This window comes from Xiphophorus maculatus, chromosome 3 (genome assembly GCF_002775205.1).
Source record: "Xiphophorus maculatus strain JP 163 A chromosome 3, X_maculatus-5.0-male, whole genome shotgun sequence".
In the NCBI taxonomy this organism is placed as follows: Eukaryota; Metazoa; Chordata; class Actinopteri; order Cyprinodontiformes; family Poeciliidae; genus Xiphophorus; species Xiphophorus maculatus.
The window spans coordinates 20,221,715-20,244,138 of record NC_036445.1 but is presented as its reverse complement, the minus strand read 5'-3'; the positions used below and the strand labels follow the sequence as shown (position 1 = coordinate 20,244,138).

Below are 22,424 nucleotides of genomic sequence, written 5' to 3'. Positions count from 1 at the left end.
CAGCAATAAGCTGTTCTTTTCCCTGAGAAAGAAGGAGGCATAAAGCTGAATTTTAGTTCTATTCTCATGATATCGCCAGATGAGTTTTATTATAGAATCCCTATTCCTGCATATTCCTTTTTAATGCAGGCTGTAAAAAAATCAACTCTAATGTTAAGCCCAGCTTTATTACCAGATGCAGACCATAATGCAGTAGCAGTGAAGTGCCTGAGTCTTGGCTGTAAATGCAGGTGCACTGCGACTACAGGATGAGGATGCTCTCAGCAATGATTAGGGCGATTTATACTAGGCTGTGAATGCACTGCATCTGCACAGCGTGCAGCGTGTGGCAGATGCAAAACAAAGCAGAACATGGTGCATTCTTCAGCTAACCCAGGCTGACCTCCAACATGAGTTAGAAAGTGGTCCTGCTACTGTCCCCTCTATTAGTCCCTCTTTTAAAAATCTTCTGACAAGTCCCACATATTCAGCAGAAACACTCCCCCATGCTCTCCAAATTGGCAAAGGTGCAGAACAAACTTTGAGGTCTGCAGATCTCCCAGAAGTGAAATTTGTTCAAAGGAGTTTTGATAAGAAGTAAATTACATAATCCTTCTTGGCAGATTAAAAAAAAAAAAAAATCCATTTCCTACTTCTTTCCTCGGGTGCCTGAAGTTACACTACTCTTTGACATAGTGTTTTATCTCTCTCTGTGTGTGTATTCTGTTCATGTGTGTAGAGGATCCTACCTGGTAAGCTGTTGTAGAGAAATAAATAGCTGTCGACTTCTCCTCTGGGCTCCCTCCATGAAACTAGGAGTTTGCGGGAACTGTGCACTTTGAAACGCAGCCTCCTCGGAGCTGGAACTGAAGAGTAAGGTAACACTTAAACCAGATATAAGCATGTAAAAAGAGACCTGTGTCTAATTCAAGGAAACACTGTGACCTGAAAAGTTCCTAAGCATCATTAGACATGTCTTAAAAAGTATTTGGAAGGGATCCGAAAGCTGCAGAATAAGATAAAACAAGGAAACAGGAAGGAAGAAAGTGGAATGAAATTCAGATTGGGAGTTCACACAGCTTATGATGGAATAAATATGGTATTTCTACCCCCTATCACCATACAACCACACATTTTGAAGCATTCTGCTGGTATGGTATATCATATACTGTACTTGTATAGTGCTTTATCAAGTCCAGACGACCCCAAATCACTACACACTACATTCATTCACCCACCCCTGCACACGCCTACACACTGCTATAAGCTACATAGTAGCCTCATCTGCCCTGAAGCAGTCTGACAGAAGCAGGGCTGCCATGCACCGGTGCCTCTGGGCCCCCTGATCACCACCAGCAGGCAAGGTGGGTGAGATGTCAAGGACACAAAAACGATAGAGCGGGGGTTGAAACTGGAAACTCTTCCCGCCACCATTATATGAGAAAAACCAGAACAAAGTAACACATAATTGTCACTTGGTTGGAAAAAAATATGGATTACATTTTTTGTGAATACACAACGGAGTCCCGGTAACTTTGTGGGAACTGCAGGTAGGAGAATCTGTAGAACAATTGCAGAGTCATGCACTCAAGTAATCTGCCCTTTATGGAAGATTGGCATAAAGAAATACTTTGCCGAATGAAAGTCATAAAAAGTTTAGCTTGCAGTATCCCACAAACCATACGGGACACAGTAAACATGTTGTGAAAGCTGATTTGTTTTTTCCCTCCATGGGAAACATGATGTGTGCCAGCAAAAGACTTAAGACTACAGTGGAAATTAAACTTCAAGTTAGACAACGACCATATACGTACACACAGAGCTACAATGGATGTAACGGGACAATATCTGCAGAAGTGATTGGATTTATGTAAAGCATTTATAAATTTATGGTTTAGACAATGGATTTTATGTCATGTTGTATCTGTCGTTTTGTTTTTAGTTGTTTTTCTCTCTCCATCTATCCCAAACAGGCCTTCCTGGGTCTCTGTTTTCTGCATTTGTAAATTTTAAATGACATTTCAAGATGCATCTGTGAAGCATTTTCTGTATGTGTAGAAAGTCCTGATTCTGCTGCTTCTGCCTGTGGGGCCCTCGTTGGGCCTCAGTCGACCACCTCTACAGACTCCTTGATAACATTGATTTTAGGTTTTCGTTCTGAGCCTCGAGTTCTGCATTTGGCAGCTAATATCTTGGGTTTCTGGGGCCCAGACTGGCCGTGTGTGAAAGAGAAGGTGGAGCATTAATGCTGGATTTTCTGTATGCCTTCAATGGATAGCTGGACCTTGAAATTACTTTATTATAACTTCTGTCTGCTCAGTAGGGGCAAATGAACAAAATTGGTCAGTTTTAAATTTTTTATTTAATCTCTATGAACATCCATCCATTTTCCCCACACCCTTATCCCAGCAGGGGTGCTGGTGCCTAACTCCAGCTGTCGACGGGCGAGAAGCGGGGTCACCCTGGACAGGTCATCTCTACGAATAGTTCTTTTCAAATATAAATTTTTTGCTAAATTTATTTTATGGTATCTGAAACAGCAAAAGATTTAAGGTGCCGTGGTGGTGATAACAGCATCCACCACGCATCCATTTCATGACAGAGGTTAGCAATTGCCTAGAAAGTTGCTTTATTTTGAATAAATGTGAAATTGTGTTGCCACTGTGTTCCTCTGGTTTGCATCATGGTTTGTATTTTGTATTGTGGGTTTTGTTTTGTCGTTATTAAATCGGCTGCCTTTGTTTCTGCACCAGCCTGCCGGCGTTTGGGTCCTTTATTCAACATTCAACTGATAAAACAGCTACAAGAAGTCATTCTGGGTTCATGGGGTCCATCAGCAGTCCTGGCTGACAAACCAGCAGCTTATGACTCATGGTCGATTATGTCAGCTTTCTTCCCACATCGTACTCTGAGGCAGGTTGTGTCATTAGTGCCTTTACTGCTGGATGTCCAGAAGACATTTAGAAAGAAACTGCATGTTATTCCTATTAGTGAAGAGAATACAATTTATTAATATATTCATAGTAGAACACTACTATCTTAACAAAGCAAAAAGACGGATTTATTTTTAATGTGTTGACATTATAACTGCAATATAACAATCAAAATGAAAAAGACAAAGCAACAGGGAAAAACATTTAAGCTGCAAATTATAAAAGTTACATCAATACATACAGTATATATGAAACTGTATGTGGACCTGTGCTAATTAAAGCATATCCACAACATTCTGGCACAGACCAGATTGAGGTACAAATATCTGCATAACATGTTTTATGTGTCTAGTTATTGATTCCGCTATTCAACAAAATTAAAGCTGTTAATTATTTACAGTTAAGTGATTATTGAAATATTTTTGATCATGTCCCATTACTGACCTTAAAATAAGAACCAAGTCAATCAAAAGCAAGCCCAGCAGACAATGTTACATTTTCAAGAATTTCCATAAATTGACAAATGGTACAATTGACTGCCTTCTGCATCTTATAGTTTATGGATAATATGGAATTTTCTTTAAAAGTCTCATTATTTTTGTTCAAATGTATAAAAACTGTAAATGCATTATTTAACAGAAGTTAATGTCAGTGCTTGTTTAACTTTTTACAAATGGAGTAGTGTAACTCCTGACACTTGGGCACAACAAGCAAAGTCAATCAAAAGAATCACATCCCTTTATAATATTTCATGCTCTACTGTAATTTGCAGAAACATCAATAAAACACTTTAAGTTTTACTGTTTCCTTGCTGCTTTTCTTAAGAGACGACACTATGCCACCTATCCAATACTCTAAAGGCACGGGCTGAAAATGTATAATTATACCACACAATAAAAATCTATGAATAATTTTCAGTGCATGATGGCGCTCAGAAGATTACTACCTTGGCATCACATAGTGTGTTTGATGGTAGGTGAAGTGAGTAGGTAGGATCTTTATAATTGGGTGAAAATTGCCTTGAGTGCCTCTACTTTTGCTTTGCATGTCAGTGATTACACTCACCTACTGAATTATGGAACAAACCTATAAAAAAAATAAATTGAGCCCACTGTATGTCTGAATGTCGAGATCTATGAGCAGGATGATGATTGTATCGACATAAAATTTTGATGAACGACTTTTGGAAATAACCCCAGGATGCCAACAGAACATGAGGGCCTCTGATTACCCTTCAACAATCTCACACATCTGTTCTTGTTTATCACCATATGGCCATAAATATCAACCACATTTCACATTTTCTTTCTGGATAGAAGTGCCCACATTTCATGCATTCTGTAGTGTCTCTCTGTGTCTCACAATATCACGTTCTGTGAGCTTCATATTGTGTCTAATATCAAACGCAGCAGCAAGTCTTGGCAGATTCTTTTGTGATTACGGCATATCAATACAGCTCTGCATGAACGGTGGTTAAGCAGACGACAGCAAGAAGCATCATTAAGCTGAAGGTAGAAGTTCATTTTTAACATTTTTTAAACAAATATATAAACAATAGATTATGTAGAGACTTCAAGAAGTAGGTTTCTAATATCACCTTGGGCAAATCTAAAGATCCTTTGTGAGAGCATTTATGCACCCTCAAATGGCTAACAAGTGAACCAGCTTCACCTAAAACTACATTTACACAGAGTTACCTTGAGCTTCACCTAAAACTACATTTACACAGAGTTACCTTGAGCTTCACCTAAAACTACATTTACACAGAGTTACCTTGAGCTTCACCTAAAACTACATTTACACAGAGTTACCTTGAGCTTCACCTAAAACTACATTTACACAGAGTTACCTTGAGCTTCACCTAAAACTACATTTACACAGAGTTACCTCGATGAACCGCTATTTCTGCTTTTCAGATGCTGTGATGGAGGTAAATACAAAACTAATTGAAGCAAGGCAGCAGGAATGAGTGAGTAATTTTTAAAATACAAGACAAAAACATAACTACAAAACTTTAGTAAAGACAAACAATAACATAATAATTAATATTATAGCCATAAACCCAAACAGCAATTTCTTCAAGCAAAAAAAGTTGCCAAATTATCAATGAGAAATAAATGCAAATTCATTTCTAATGTATAGTTCACATGCTTTCCTTTTTTGAGCCATTTTTTAAAGGATCTTTTAAATTTGAGCTTGGGTTATCTCTTTTTCAGTGTGTAGACTAAAGATGTCATTGAGCTGTATGAACTGGAATTATCTGGGTTAACGTGAAGCAAACACGATTTGAGATTTCCAGTCTGAGAAGGGGATGATTCCTGTCAGGATTACGAGCAGAGAGAGTTCAGAGGGAATCCTGACTGAGGAGTAAATGCTCACCGGTGCATCACTCTCCCACCGTCCTCTCGGTCATTGTCCTCCACTTCAGCTGCAACACTTCCCATTTTTGATTTCCTCTCCAACATAAGTTGTTTTTTTCCTCCAAACATCTTCTCTCCTATTCTTTACTTCCAGAGCGCCCTTCTCTCTTATTCTTCACTGCTCTTTGCAAACTCACTATTCAACATTCATTCAAAATCTTTTTGTCTTAATCCATGTTTATCTTTGAACTTGGTGACTTCTCAGTCTCCTCTTTACCATTCCTTAGCATCACCTTCCTTCTCATGTTAATCTCTTAGCCCTTTCTTCTCCAACTCTCCTTATTTTTTTTACAGCTGTTTCCTTCTCAACCTCGTCTCATACCAGTCACACTTTGATTTTCCTTCCTCTTTTATCCTCTCGCCAACATTTCTACTTAATTTTTTTTCCTTCCTTGCTTTAAGTCCCTGGCTACCCTCTCCTTGTCTCTCCAGATAAGCCTGGTACTGACTCCGCTGAGTATTCAGGCTGCAGGAGCTCTGCTAAGGCTCAGGATTTATGGATGACAAATGCTGGCTCTGTCACCGCAAGATAGCTATCCTGTACTGAACCTGAGGGAGAACGCCCGGGCGTGCTCACTCAACGCCGCGGCCATCTCGTTTGTACACAAACTACTCTGTTCATGGAGGAGACAGCACTTAGCGCAAATCCACTCCGGCTTCTATCCACCTCTCCTCTCTTTTTATCTCCTCCACCGCTCTCATGGAACCCTTCTCTGTTTTTATCACACCTTCAGGTTTAAACTGTCTGCCTCTCATCCATTCTGCTCTTTTTTCACGTTTTATTTCACCCCCTTCATCCCCACCTTACACTCCTGCTTGTGCTTCAGTGAATTAATGCCTTTTTGCACTCTTTCATCGCAATCTTGTGTAAGTAATGCCTTTTTCTTACAGCAGTCATCTGGCTGCTGCATTGAGTGTGTAAGGCTGAATACTAAGCTGCATGATTACACTGTTGCCCTATCAGTCCCCTTCAGTCATTTGGTCAAGGTTGAGCATTTAAATAATAATAATGAACAAGAGGAAGAACCAAAAAGACAATCAAAACTCTGTCATTACTGATTATGTGTTACAGCATGCAAACGTTTATGTAGTTAATGTGTTTAAACAAATCAATACATTAGAGTTTCAATTAAAGAAACGAGTTCCATAGAAACTCACGATTTAGATTCATGTACATACAGAGTGAAATATATGAAGAGTTTATTTCTGTTAGTGCAATCAGCATAGGGCAGCTCATGCTTTGAATATTTTAATGACAGAACCGAGGAACATTACAATCTTCCAGGCAGTTTCCTAAATCCATTAAACGGTGGTTAGGAACAAATCACATCTGTGATCATGTGTGGATTAGTGTCTGTTGCATATTAAACATGTTTTGTTGGTCTTGTTCATTCTTCAGTATTTTATAACTTAATCATGTGATTTACTGCATTAATCATATTCACCCTGGTACTGCAGATGACCTTTAGCTTTCATAGCCAAATCTAGCACAGATACATGCTAAACTGACATAAGATGATTAAAGTAAATTGCCCTGTTAAAAACTGAACTAAACTAAAATAAATAAGATTTATTGGAATGTTTTAACTCATAATTGTTATGCAATGACCTGTGCAAGGAGAGTCATTGTAGGGTGAGTCACAAATTATCACTGCTGAACAAGCTGGCTTTTCACAGAGGGCTGCATCCAAATATATCAGTGAAAGATTGAGGGGAAGAAAAACTGTGTGAGGAAAAAGTGCATGAGCAACAGGGTCAAATGCAGCCTTGATAGGATTATAAAGAAAAGACCATTGAAGAGATTGGGGTAGATTTTCAAGGTCTTGAATGCAGCTGGAGTCAGAGCTACAAGGACTCAGCCAGGTCTCTGGCAATATGACTCTCGGACTCCTGGTGTGACAAAATCCCTGAACCAAAGATATCATAAACTGCTAGGAAGGAGGAGGCCTCAGTGGTCCGAAGTTGTCTTTTCAGATAGAAGTTAATTTTGCATTACAAAATTAAGGTCACAGAGTCTGTAAAAACAGTGGAGAGAAGCCACGTTCCTTGAGGTTCGGTGTGAAGTTTCCAATTAGCGCTGATTTGAAGAGTTTTGGGGTTTTCATGCTTCCTGCTTGCTGACAAGTTTTACGAAAACACTAATTAATTTTAGAGCAGGACTTTCAATTGGCTGACTTTCTCAAAATGAATCAATACTGGTTAAAGGACAATAGTGTCCCTCTGTTCGAATAAGCCAACAAATTGGCCTCCTCTTAATCCTTCAGAGAATCTATTAAAAGAGATTACCATATAATGATATTTTCACCAGGAAGATAAATTACATCAGACAAACTGAAGGCATTGGGTAAAAAAGGAACCGCTGCTTGCCTAATGCCTCCGCAGAAACACGGGTTGATCGTTTCTATTTTACGCTACAATAAATGCAGCAATTCAAGCAAAAGGAGCCCTGATCAAATATTGAGTGGATACAATCGACAGTATGTCAACAGAAGGCTGACTTTTGTGTAATAAAAACTTTTATTTGGTTTTAGGTAATATTTAGATTTTCTGAAAAACTAAATGTTAGGTTTCCATTAGCAGTATGCCAAAAATCATCATCCTTTGTTGCAGATAGGAACAAAGAATAACAGGGCAAACTGTTTAAGCCTGCAAGTTTATTCACAGCATTTTTATTTGCTTTACATGGATTTGTGGTGCATCTCTGAGCTAAAACCTGCATTGACATTTGTGGTTGAAGGTTGCTGCTTCAACATCAGATTATATGACAGATACTAAAGGCTTATGAATATTTACACTAGTCTTAGTGTTCTCACAAACTCAGTAGCAATATTTTTTGGAACATTTCTCACAAAACAAACAAGATTTTTTTTTGTCATGAATAAAAAAGTCACAACCTCTTCATATGTCTCACTGTGCAAGAAAAGTAGGTTTTGCCCTCCTGCAGTGCCATTTTCCATATACGGTAGGGATAATTATTTTCACCATTCGTCTGAAAGTACAGTTCAAAAATGTGTTCTTGCCAAACTTTGTCCAGACTCATCAAATTTAAGGCACGTTCTCTTGGTTGTTCCTGTACATTTATATTTGTTCTGTTATGTGGGGAAGAAAAAAAAGCTAGCAGAAGAGAGTTGCGTTCAAATGCAATATCTGCTCAACTTTAACATCAGCACAATGTTTTAGAAAAAGAATATTTATGTTCTGAAAAGCTTGTAGTCTATTTCATGCTTGTCACACAGCGGCTGCTTTAGCTGACGCTCCCTGTTTGTACCTTCAGTGCTGTGTAATTTAGCTTATGCATGCATTCTGGATGTAGAGTGACCTGGATACGGTAAAGGAAGCGGTACACTCACCAGTCACACTGCTTTCATAGTCTGTAACTTTCTCCTAAAGGCCTTTCAAAGCATTCATCAGCTAATGTTGCTCATTTACAGTCACAGCAGGCCATGAGAATCATCAATACTCTCCGTCAGTATTAGAGGGCCGCGGCGCCTCTCCGCTAACTCAACGTTCTTTTTAGTGTGAGGCTGCAGATGATCGTGACCGGCTGGATTGCAGTCAGCAGAGGCAGATGAGAAGGTGACAGCAGCTACGGCTCAGATAATTTGACAGTTTTTAAATTCAAAACAGGTTGTCCCATCTCATCACCGCTTTTGTTTATGAATAAATGATTTCCCATCATTGGCTTCTCCCCTTGGTCATTAGAAGTGAAACTACTGCCCAACACTCTCAGTAATACTAATGCACTACGTACACACACATAATGCAATATTTGTGCAAATATGCATTTGGCACATAATCTGTTTTGATATATCCTGAAGCAAAATATTGATCCGGGCTGTCAGCTAATCAACAAAATCAATCCCAGTAATTAACCATGCAAGTAAACACGCACAAAGCCATGAAATAACAAACACTAACCCACTTCACCAATAAAATCTTTACGATGCATGACTTATTCAGAGCTGAATATATGAATACATATTTTTAAAAAGATTTATCTGACCGGGAATGAAGTCGGCTGGAAACAGGAACATAAGGTATCGGGTCACTCCTTTACCCTCTGGAGAAGAATAAGCTGAGAGCCAAATTTGCATTTTCTTTCACTGGTCTTTCTAAAGCAGTGGTCCCCAAACTACGGCCCGCGGGCCAGATGCGGCCCGCCTCCACATTTGGTCCGGCCCCCTGAACAATACCAGAGTATTTTCATATATGTGCATTTTTATTTGATAAGTTGGACTTTTGCAATAAAATAAATGTTAGTAATGAACTTTATTTATTATTAACTACTAGTTAGTAACTATTTTATACATGCATATAATTGACCCTAACCCTTTTTTTTATGTGGAGAACCCAGTGTTATTTGGTTATTATTTATTTCATAAATAGTGTTATTTCCTGACTTTTGTTCTCTGAAGAATCCAGAAAAGGTTATTTGATTGTGCTTTCTGAAAAACAATACATTTTTATGTTTAGCACTCTTACAATTGTCACACTTTTTCTGTTACAAACTGACCCCGGCCCCCCATCAGAGAAGGGACAAGTTATGTGGCCCTCACAGGAGAAAGTTTGGGGACCCCTGTTCTAAAGTTTTAGAAACACCTGTATTTTAAGAAAATTGAGCAGCTGATTGTCGAAAATTCTCCACAGCGTGAGTTTTTTTTAGTTTTTTTAAAAAGAACAGTCATAGCTGTTCCCATGGGTCGGACAGAAGAATGCTGCAGAAATTACACAAGTGCAAATTAAGCTAAACTGAACTTGGACAAAATTATTGATAGAAAATTGAGGTCATTAGACATTCAATACTACAAGTGTAACCGGTAGTGTTTTTTGCGGGGTTATACTTTAAATGGGCGGTATTATGTAAAATAAACTTTTTTTACATCCAGTTATAATGTTATTCCCTCATCAAAAACATACCTGCAGTGTTGCTTTGATTCTTTCATGCAAGTTTGAGGAATACTTGACAATCTACACTCCACTGCTACGGCTCCAATGCAAACTGATAATTAACAAAAACATGCAGGTAGACCTTCAGACTCCTGCATGCTATTATTAAAAGCCATTCATGCATTAATTTGGTGTAGGCTACTTTTGATGGCTTGATCTATTCTTTTTCTGAGTGTGGCTCCTAACAAAAAGCAGCAAAAACACTTGGATGCATTCTCAGACTCACTCTGTGATTGACTCATTTTTTGTCTCATTACTATCGCTAACAAGGGATGACTGTACCGGTACAGTTTTGTATGGATATGTGTACCATTATACCCCTATCCTATCCTGTAGCAACTTTTATTTTAGTAACACTGCATTGTATTGCCTTCAACATTTTGCTTCTTTAGAAAACTTCTTTTGCTCAGATATCTTCAGAGCTTTGCTTCATGGGTCTGATTTTCTTCAACATGGCAGACTAGTGCAATGCCTGCAAACAAGGCGCCAGTTCTTCAATCCATCTCCTGCAACATTCTACCATCATTCATGAATAAGACATAAAAATTCTTGAGCTACTCCTCTTGAGGCACACTGTTGCCCTGAAGCCCTCAAAATAACAATCCTTCTATGTTGCACTGTTCATCAGGAGAGGCAGCTCATTTGAGGGCTTTCTCAAATGAGCTGGCTGGACCTACCCTCTGAGATAAGGGGAGGGGCTCCATTATTCATCTGAGCTCAGAGTAAAGCCTCTGCAAAAAGAAGTCAGAGATTTTACTGAAGAAGTCAGTAAAGCAAGAATGCAAGTTGGCTGCTTCTGTTTGGAGGTTTTGTGGGTAAGATCCGCTGGAAGAAGTCCTCAAAGTTGACCTAGAACTCACTAATAGGACAATATTTTCCTTCTGCTCTGGGAATTACTCAGGACCTCCAGAATATGCTGGAGGCTATCAGCAGGGAGAGAGATGTCTAGATTTCTCTCCTGTTCTCCGTCACCTCCATGACCTGATGGCAAATAAAAATTATTCAAAAATATTAAACCAGACGTCTGTGATGCAGAATCCTAATATTGTTAGGAAACCTCCTGACCTTTTGTTTAACAAAACTTGGAAATTCTCATGAAAACAGCATAGAAAGTTTTAAGGATGTATGAAGAGTGTAAATGTTTTGTTCCTTTCCCCCAAATGTCTATTTGCAGAACGGAGCGGGCTACCTGCAGCCTTCAGTGGTATACTAAATATAATGGGAAATCTTCTTGTCAGCAGTACTGCTGTGAGCATGATAGTTTGCTGTTATTCTAATTTTTCTCTGCCATGGCTAATCCTATCCTCAGCCTGCATCCACAGGCTGAAACAGGAGCATACTAATTTAAGCTGCAGGTGTAACATTCAGGTTTATCAAAAGTGTACAGAACGACACTACAGACTTTGCTGACATTGAGAAGAAGATGAATACAGGTCAAACACGTACTGACTGCCCAAGTCATGAGTACATCTGCTGAAGCTGACAGCATTTAAAAATGGCTAGAATGAAAGCATCTGCATCTTTGGATAAATATTTACTGTAAGTCTGGGAAAACTTTAAGGAGTCAGTCAGAAAGAGAAACATTTTGAAACAGTAAATGTTGCTCTAGTGGCAGCTACTGGAGACACTACATGACAGACTAACCAAAGGATGCACAGAGGAAGAAACAATCCAGATACTGATTGTCTTGCTTCAGTTCCAGATCACTGGCAGCATTTCGCTCCTCGTAATAAAACTTCCTAGTCTGGCACACTCCATTGGAGGGAGATCCTGACAATATCAAGACATTTCAGTAGCATATACAAACATCCTGAATGAGCAGAGCGCTCTCTAATCCTCCAGCTCAAATCCACGGTGACCAGATGCTGCAGCTTACAGAAGCAGACCCAGCAGACATTAATGACCTCCCTAATGAAGGGACAGAACAGTGCTTCCTCCAGCATCTAGGAGGTCACTCCTGTTTAGTTGTGACTGACTAGGATCAAACTGCAGTCTTCCTGCTCAACATGAAAGAAATGCTGATCACAGGTGAGAAATATGGAGTGCAGGAGAAAGAAAAAAAAGTAACCAATAAACTAAAACGCCCTGTTAACATTGATACAAATAGTTTAAAAAAGGCAGATATAGGTTGCGTTTGAACCCTGTCCACAATAATTAAGATTTTGGTGACTGAAACTGATTTTTAGACATAAAGTGGAAATGTAAAAACTGTATTTATGGTGAATCCATCTGGAATTAAAGATTAGGTCATAACAGCTAACTTCATGCTTGCCAGTAAATTTTAAAATGTTTAGCCTAGCATTGCTTTACGAATGCTCAGGATCTGCTTGCTTTCACTTCTGATATTGTTATTGCTAATATCAATATTTTTGCCTCCTTCTGCCACAGCATCGGTAGTGCAGTCAATCATATTGTGTAAAAGAATTGAATCAGTATGAAATTCTCCCAGCATCAGTACTTAATATACTACTTTAGCAGAAAATATATTTTTTTAAATAATCTAATTGTTTTTAATCAAAAGATAAAATTAAATTAATCATTTATACTGCTGCTGAAATTAATTTATCGTACTGCGTAGTTATTATAATAGCTATAATAATCTATAATATTTTCATACGTTTACACACAGAGACAAAACACAGGTAAGTGTGCTGCTGATGTAAACATGGCAGCATCATGGTTAATGCACAGGAGAAGCTTTAAAGCTGCAGTAGTTCATAATGCAACAACTAACACAGAAAAAGACAAGAAATGAAGAAAATGACCATAAAGTTGCCAGGACACATGAGGGGTGCAAATTTGGCAATATTCTTGTAAATAGAAAAAAGTGAAAAGGAGGGTCAAGTGGGGAGGGGGCAGCACTACACTAACACATTAGATGTACAGAAAAGTTATTCCAGCTCTTCTCTGGTGTCTCATTAAAAGGATCTCAGGCCACAGGAACAGCATAGGAACCATTAGTTTTTAAAACCTTGGTATATAAAAGTTATAAGTTACTATACTGGTACTTGTTTACCATGTAAAGAATTTTATTTATTTTTTTTTAAAGAGGGGAGCAAAATATCTGTTTAAAAAAATTAACTTGATTAATGTAGATTGAGTCTGAGCACAACATTAAGCAGAAAACTCTTGATATTTTTTAAATATGCTTGCTTACAGCAGAAAGATATACGTACACAGCAGACCAACCCAATCGACTCAGGAGTCAAACTCAAAAGAAAACCTTAAACCAAAACACAGAAAAAGTTCTAATCATTAATATTCATAGGTGATAAACTGATTAGAGAATGCATTTTCAATATTTCACTGAGAGATTCTCTAAATGAAACCTGCAGCTTTTCTGGTTGTTACTTAGCATGAATGGAGATCCTGAAAGGGCATACAAGCTGCTTCCACACCCACGTACTGTATACTTGCACATAAAGGCAAAGCAAGGAGAGCTAAATATTTAAGACTTCCTCTGCATCATGTCTGTGTGATTACTATCCACACATGATCCATTATTATGACAGTAGATGCCAAAAAGCAAATAAACTCTCCCAAGGTCTGATGAGCGACATAATGTCACACACTATGACTCAGTCATAAGATTAATAAGAGTATCCAGGGAATTATACCTGAAGGGAAATACTGAGCCTTTTCTTAGACCTGTTGTCATGAGAGGGCAGGCAGTGGAAGAGGTCACTGAATTTGAGTATCTGGGAACAATCATAGACGACAAGCTGACCTTCCAGCCCAATGTGGACTGTGTGCATAAAAAGGCAAGACAGCGTCTATTTCTCTTATGAAAGCAAAGGAGCTTCAACACAAGTACACTTCTCAGCTGATCTACTGATCTATTGTGAAAGTGTTCCCTACTTTAGTATTGTTTTTGGTTTGGGGATCTTTTGGCTAAACATAGAAATAAGGTCAACCAGGCAGTCAAGCACGCGGTAAGATAATCATCACCAGCAAATGTATCCTCTTGATTTACATAAACACGCTTTAAAGAAAGAAGCAGTTCAGATTCAGAAGGACGCAGCACATCTTCTGCAGTCCTCATTTAAGCTGCTGCCGTCTTGTAGAAGATGAATGGTCCCATTAACATAAACAAAACCCATTTATCCCTTCAGCTGTGTTGATTCTGAACAAGCGATACCTTAAATAGTGACACATTGACTGGAACATTATTTTATTTTTTTAAACAATATAATGATTTAAATACTGTTTTTTATGCTTTTATTATTTAAAGCTTATGTAGTTGGAGTTTTGTTTATATTGGTTAATTCTGTGGTTTGTTTATTATTTATCATCTATTGAAAATTTCTGCCATATGTCCAAGACACATCTCCATATCAAAGGTGATGGACAATAAAGTTATCATATCTGAGCTCAGACTATAATTTATGCAGTTATTGCAACTCTCTGTGAGTGAAAAACATCAGCACTGGATGTGAGTCGTTGTGCACTTTGGGTGTTAAATATTTAATTTCAATGGAGAATGAGTAATGCAGATTAAGGCTGGATTCCCACACACCATTTGCCAATATATGGGATTTTACTTAAGCCTTTTTTTAGGTCAAAATAAGTATAGATAAAATAGAGCATGGGAAAATATCTTCCAGACTTTAGTCGCTCTCCTAGTGTGTAAATCAGGGCACTTCAAGTCACTATGCTCTAAATTTAGGATTAATCCAGGCTCCAATTTAACTGGACTCACTCATTAGATGTATGTGTTTTAGCTCAGGAATGCATCTAAAAGGTGCAGGACAGAAGCTCTCATGAACTGCAGGTGGAGGCCCCATTAACATATGCATTCATTTGTACGTTTAAAACTTTGCATCCATTTCTTCATTGTTCCATTTATCAGTCCACATGCACTCATTCACACAGAATATGAATTAATGTATTCATCTAAACTCATGCATGCATCCATCCACCCTCCTGTCCCTAATTATTTATTTTTCCTGACTTTCTCACAGTCTGCCTGGTTTGCAGGTTGCATGTTTTAAAAAGTGGGTTTATAAAAAACTGAGAATTCAGAAAACTTGAGTAAAATTTTGAAATAAAAAATTGTGTTGGAACCCAGGTTAAGGTAGCAAAAACAGACATCAGTGAGAAGAAGCATTTGAACATGTCAGCTTCTTATTGACAAGCACAAATCCATCTGGAATTTTAACATTCTCTTATTAAGATGTTCACCCAGAAAAATCCCTTCTCGACAAGACTCGGTTTGATCAAACTGGGCTTACGTGTTTAATTGCGAAGCGCGCTGAAGTGTGATGTGTTGTGCAGCAAATTACTCTGAGAAATTACAACAGCATGAGGTATGAGCACAATATGTTTAATAAAAGGATGATACTTTGACAGGAGGTGCCATGCTCCCAGGGTGAGAAGGTATAATGATACAAAGGCAGTATTATGATGAGTCTGATGGGATCTGATCAGAGTCAGAGAGAGACAGACAACAAAGGGACATGAAAGGATAAAAACACAGGAGCAGAAACAGTAGAAGGGAGGTAGCGTGATGTGGAGGGGGTCAATAAGGTGAAACTTGGTGGGAGGAAAACATGAGGAGCGAAGGGGGGTTTACTGAACATGATCTAGAGGAGCTGAATGACTGGATATGGGGGGATGTTATTAGGATGGTGAGAAGGAGACAGAGAAAAATGAGGAAGGGGTTCTTACCTTGACCCTGAGCCTTACTGGGGTCACAGGAAACAAAGACAAGTAAAACCAGCGGGGCCAGAAAACACCACCTGACCTCTCCCATCAACAACATCCTCAACATTAGCAGTCTAGACCTGCATGGAGAGGGAGAAGTTTGAGTTAGTTGGAGAGCTAGGTAGAGATCAGATGAATTTAAAGGAATGCGTATAAAGCAGCAACAGAAGCAGCCTGAATGCCACCGAGGCGTTTTAGACTCTGGGGGTCAAAAGCAATTCCAATCCACTGATCTGGAATCAGTTATTCATGCCTTACACTCCTGCTTTTCTACAATTACAGGGCAGAAGTATGTAGTCTAGACTGACCACAGAGCAGTGGTCGACCCTCCAGCCTACACTGAGAAGACTGGGCGAGAAACAGTAGAGGACTTTGTGTGAAAGAAGAGAAGAGCTGAGAAATTAACAAAAGGCCCAACAGAAGAAAGGGACAAAGTGACAGAGAGGAGGACCGTAGTTTGATTGACAGATCCAAGAGATCATTTGATGAGTCCTATTGTCTGACAAAAAGAGAAAACACAACAGAAGCTCTCCTCTTTTCCTCCATCTCCCCATTTCACCTTTCACTTTTTGTTCTCTGCATCCACTCAGTCACCTGCCTCCTCACCTTCCCCCAGTCTGTCTCTCATTATTACAGAAGAGATGGAAACATTAAAGACGCCTTATCATCTGTCTCAAGGGATCAACGCAACCTGGCTGACAGTCACATGAATAAAAGAGCATATGTACCAAAAATTATTCTGATCTGATCAAAGTAAGCATAACCCTGAGCCAGTGGCACTTAATGATATGAACGATATGGCTACCTGTCCAGGGCGTCTTCTGTGTTGGGGCTGCACAATGGCATAAAAGAAAAAGCTTATTTGCATCTCCAATCAATGGAGATTTGATGTCTAACTTGTCCAGCTCGGTGTATGAATAACTAAGTTCATTAATTGACTTGACTGCATTCATCTAAAAGGGCTATTTAAATTTTTGAATGAATCTGCAACCTTTGATCATCCCATATTTAACGCAAACAAAACCCAAAACCAAAATTATGTTGGCCAAAACAAAGATCTTAGACATAAAGCCACCAGTCCACAGACACAAAGTTGGAGTTTGATTTGAAGCTTATAACTGAGTTGAATCAAAAGGCTATTTCAACTCCAAATCTATATGTATCTATAAACCGCATTTTAAAAGAAAAATGTTTAAAGTGCTGCACAGTATTGAGCCAATACATAAGTTAATATAACAAAACAAAAAACAATAAAAGCAGAAGCAAGACTGGAATGAATAAGATTAATGCTTGAAAGCTCTGGGAAGCGCTCTGCTGTTTTTAACTGGTAAAAACTGAGGGTCGAAATGATGGAAACACCTGTTTTTAAAACTATGCAGGGATGGCATCAGAGGAAGAACTTTAATGTTTCATTGCACCAACTACTTTGTTTAAAAATTAAACAATTAGGCTCAAGCTGATTGAAGACAGCCGAGCAGGGAGCAAAGACAGATGGATCAATGACCTGGTGGACTGAACCTTATCAACAAAGAAGGGAAAGAAGGAAATTGTTACAAATGAAAGTCTGAGAATTGATAGTTTTGAACAGAACTTGTGGATTATGATAATTTGAGACTATAATTTGAAAATATTTGCTTTTCTCAATTTTTAAAGTGCTCTGTTAACATTCGCAAAACTTTTTCCTTGTTTCTGGACTGCACTGGATCATGACCAGTTCAACAGCAATATATCTAGATTGCTCAGACTTGAACTGAAGAATTGACTGTACAGATAATTCTCATAGCACAAGCTAGGATGTGTGAAAGCTTCATGTTTTTTTTTTTTCAAAATAAAAACAGAAAATGAGCATTTTTTCCCTCTGCAGCAATTGCATATGCTGAAAATTTTAAAACAAAATAAGGAGATTATTTGTTTACTCAAAAATAATGTTAATATCAATCCAACTGTTCATCACTCTAGATTAAGCAATCAATCACAAATATCTCTAATAAGTCATTATATATCAAAAACAATCCATCTAGGAAGGAAAATCTAACAGTGTTAAAAGAGCAGAAAATTGACATTGTTTTCAAAATGAAAACAATCAGACTTTATGGAGGGGGACTTAAAAGGGATTGAGCAAAAATAGGTATTTCTAAGCACCACACAGAAGAGAGCAAACAATAAAAAAACACAGATTTATTTTTTGTTTGTTTGTTCTTTTTTATACCTATTTTCTCTTCATGCAATTCTTAATACAAGGCAAAACTGTTTCTCTGCTTTGTCATGTTCTTGGGTAATAATAGAGTTGCCACCCTGTAATTTGGTGAATATAAATACTAGATTACAAAGGTCACCCTGATTGTTAGCTAATCAGTTTATTAGGGAAAAATGCTGCTGTTTAACACTGCATGTAGAACACAGTTTGCAATTGTTCTCTGAAATTGTTAGGAGGCATAAAAACAAAACAATAGCAGATGTGCAAATGAACACATTACCAACAGAGCATGTGAAAGTCAGTGGTGCAATGGCCATCCCTATAATTTGCCAAACACAGTCATAGACTTCCCGGTCTATTTCTTTTAATTATGTTTGGTTAAGATAAGATTATTTTTGCCATTTCTAAATATCGCCTCCACCTCCTATCTATCTATCTATCTATCTATCTATCTATCTATCTATCTACAGCATAAATAAACTTAGTTTTGGTTTTTGTTTTCAAAATGTCACCCTAAGATTAAAGGGCCCCCATGTGATCAGTCTGAAAACTTTCTGGAGGCGCCCCTGTTGGAAATCAACAACTACGTTCTTTTTGTGCAAAAATCATCTCCCCATTTAAAAAAAAAATCTCCTTTCTCAAGTTTCAAATAAATTTTCTAAAATACCCGGAATTGCCATTTGAACCGCCACCGGCGCACAGGTGCATCTCTCGTTTCCTTGTCAGCCTATCGCTCACTGATTCATAAAGTTTCCAAACACAATTTGAGCCAAATAATCAGTTAGCATGCCAAATGCAGCGCCGTTCAAAGACTCCTGCGTAAATTAAAACAAATAAAATCGCGCTCCTACCTCTGGACTCATGAATTCAAAGCGTCTTTTTTTTTATCCCCAAAGGAGATCCTCTGAAAACCAAAAAAATGTCTGAGAGCTGCCGCTGATTCCTCCTGAAGCGCTCCTCTCTTTCTCTCTCTCCCTCTTTTTCTCTCACTCCTTTTGGGACACGGTCAGTCTGGAGAGAGGGTGTTTCTCTCCTTGTTATTCAGACATCCCTCCCTTCGGCTGATCCTCCTCGTCCCAACCCTTTCCTTTGGCGGGGTACATCTCAGATAGAGAGACAAACATGAAGCAGTGGCGCTGCAGAGAATCCTCCTCCAGGTGTCGGATCGCTCTCAGCCCCCCGGGCTCCTCCAGTGCGCTTCCTCGGAACACAGTGGGACCTGCAGCGGACGACTTAATCCTCTAGCTGAGGCTTCAAAGGACCCAGCAGGTCACTTGTAATGCTCGCTTGTTTGTGTGCTGACTTGTAAAGGGAAAGTCTCAGGATGGCTCTGCGCGCTCGGAGCAGGTGCCTCGCCATGCCCTGCTGAGCTGCCAGCTTTGATTTTAAAGGAGCAATGACACTGTTTTTTAATCGGAACTGAAAACGCACAGAGACACACCCGTAGGTGTTTTATTTTATGATTTGTTTTCCCTCCCCAAAACTGTTTATACATTATTGTGCTTGCTTCAACATTTTCAGGAACACATCTATAATCCCGAAGGCTTAGTTTTGGTAATTCTTTTCATTAAAGGAGAAACATGCAGAAAGAGTCAACCAGTTATTTTATTTGTTGACCTTAGAAAATCTTCAAAGTCTTATTTGAAATAAAATGGAACAAAATGGTTAACATAAGACAAATAACATTTCTTCTCACTCCAACATGAATCAGATCAGTTTGTTCCTGTTTTAAGGCAGTGAGTATGACCACAATAATTTATATACACTTAATGCCAGAGTAATGAGTGATTTTTTAAACATTTTCTCACCTTTACATTTTTTTTCCAGATTTGGTATAATTGATTTTAAACTGTGTTGGGTCAAATGTTTGAATGATTATGCTAATCCTGCTACCTCTAGACTCATTAATTCAATTTGTGCTTTATATTTACTGACAAATGTTGAATTTACCATTTAAATGCAGCAACACTTTGCAAACTCATCTGTCTAATTATGTTGTTTTTAGAGTAAAATCTTCCCGTTAAGTCCATTTTGTGGACAGAACTCCACACACCATGGATAATACTCACCAGCTTCAGCCAGTTCATTTTAATTTGTGGGACACCAAATCTGTCTTCTTCCCAAAAGCTGTGGCTGACATTCCCACGGTGTTTATAGAGGGAGAAACTCAGAGAAGCAACCTGACGAAAAAAACTAAAACCTCTCACTGGTAAGAATAAAATAAAGAACATAGACATAGATATGTATCAGTGTCATCATAGAGATTTTCTTTTATCATTAAAACATAAGAGTCCAAGCCTTCAGATTTTATACTGGCACAGAAAGAGAAGGAAAAACTCAGGAGGACTAGAAACCGTGAGAGAACTTACAGAACAGGACAAAGGAGAAACCTCAGGGGAAGCAGTGACGAGTGAAAGTGCTTTAATACTGAGGAGGCTGATTGCTGGAAAGCTTTACAGGTGAGTTCATTTGTTATGAATGAGTGTCAGCTGTGAGCGGAGCAGAGCCGAGTGAGCGAGGGAAACAGAATATTATACACAGAAAGGAAAACACTGGAATCTATGGAACTCAGATTAAAAAAGTAGAAACCAGAAAACAACCCAGCAGAGGAACAGATACCGGCTGAAACATGACAAGCAGACACAGAAACATGAATAACGTGGAAAGAGTCATCAAGCTAGAGGCTAACACTATGCATGACGGAGCCAAAAGCAGTAACCATACAAAATTACAGCACAGAAGATCATGATTGATAATATAACTATGCAGTGTTGGGTCTACATTCTGTCAAAATAAAGTCTTTGGTGCTCTAGTTTACCAGCTTCTGCAGGTTCAGGTTATGAATTACCCTATGTATTATTCCATGGATGCATGGTTACAAGAAGCAATAAGTTGTTTTAAAATGTAATAGTCGTTTAAAGTGCATTTTTATTCATAAAAACCTTGGTAGAAATGGATGAAATCAGAGTGTCTGCAGCAAAATGCGGCAGTATCATGCAATGACTCTATCTGTGGTACCAAACAGCCAGCCGCATATTTTTAAAATGATTTTAATCAACAGTTTACATTTTCTGAAAAGAAATCTACCAAAGTTTATATTTGACGGTAGTTTCCATTCATTTTGTTTATCCTTTGCCTATTCAATGCTTAAGTTATTTTAATGATAAAAACAAAGTACCATTGGTCTGAATGTATATTGTACAAAACCAGACAGCACGGACTTCACCTCATTATTTTATAAACACAGATGAAGTTAGTGAAACCCCAAACCTTCCCTTAAGAAGTCCTTTTATCACAGGATTGTTTGAGCATTTTTAGCAGGTATCAGTTGGTCCTGCACAACCAGCAGGGTGTTGCTAATTCAAGAACGAGACGAGAACGGGGATCAATATGCAGACGGACTTCGTCCAAAGCTTAAATGAGTCCCACTAACAAATCCTCTAAAGGCTGCTAATCCTATAAATTTAATTTGGATGGAACTATTCAAAATAATGGGAATTGACTTCAGTGAACTGAAGAAGTGCTGAAAAAAAGTTTCCTCTGTCATCGTGCCAAGATTTATTGACCTTAGAGAAACGGCGGGCAAATGCGACGCTTTTCATTCAGACTCCAGACAAACTCCCTCAGGTTCCTCCCTCTGAAAACAACTTACAGAGTTTAGTACATCAGAATAATGAGTCAATAACAATTTATCAAAAAGTTTTCACATCTACAAAAACTATGCATCACATAGCAGTTCTCATTATATTTCCCAGGTTTCTTTGCTATATTTTGTTGTGCATTATTCTATATTCAGTGAAAAGCTGAATATAAACAGCTGGAGCCAGTCTGTTGTGCATTCAGATATTTGACCAAAAAATCTGATTCTGATCCAGTTGAAGTCTCACCATCAGCTTTGTCCTGCTCGGGGTCAAGGGTCAGCTGGATCCTTTCCAAGCAGGCACCAAAAGTGAGACAGAGGGCCACCCTGGACAGGTCACCAGTCCCTCATAACGTCTCCTTTCGATTTGCTCTGCGTTTCAAGATTATTTGAGTTGAAAATGTATAAAAGATCTGGAGCTGTGATATTATCGACCTGCAGTATATTGAACCATCTCTTATTTTTTACACCTATGCATTAAAATTCTAAACTTTTCCCTTTAAAAGAAAATTAAGAATCACAATGAATCAATGTTTTCCTCAGTGTGTGTGTGGGAAAGACACGTTCGAGCTGCGTAACTCTGCTCCTGCAGATGACTCCTCTGC

At 38.5% G+C, this 22,424-nt stretch overlaps 1 protein-coding gene across 4 annotated transcripts in view; it reads right to left on the bottom strand.

The window, feature by feature from the left end:
- LOC102216744 (collagen alpha-1(XIV) chain) overlaps positions 1–19,554 on the bottom strand; it is a 122,086-nt gene extending 102,532 nt beyond the window's left edge. For all 4 annotated transcript variants that reach the window (XM_023331258.1, XM_023331259.1, XM_023331260.1 and 1 more), the window contains exons 1-3: positions 19,031–19,554; positions 15,947–16,062; positions 729–845 (exon numbers count right to left, since the gene is read on the bottom strand). In XM_023331258.1, coding sequence (XP_023187026.1) covers positions 729–845; positions 15,947–16,049 — 220 coding nt within the window. In that variant the 5' untranslated portion in view covers positions 16,050–16,062; positions 19,031–19,554. The remainder of the gene's footprint in view (positions 1–728; positions 846–15,946; positions 16,063–19,030) is intronic.
- Between the last annotated feature and the right edge of the window lie 2,870 nt (positions 19,555–22,424).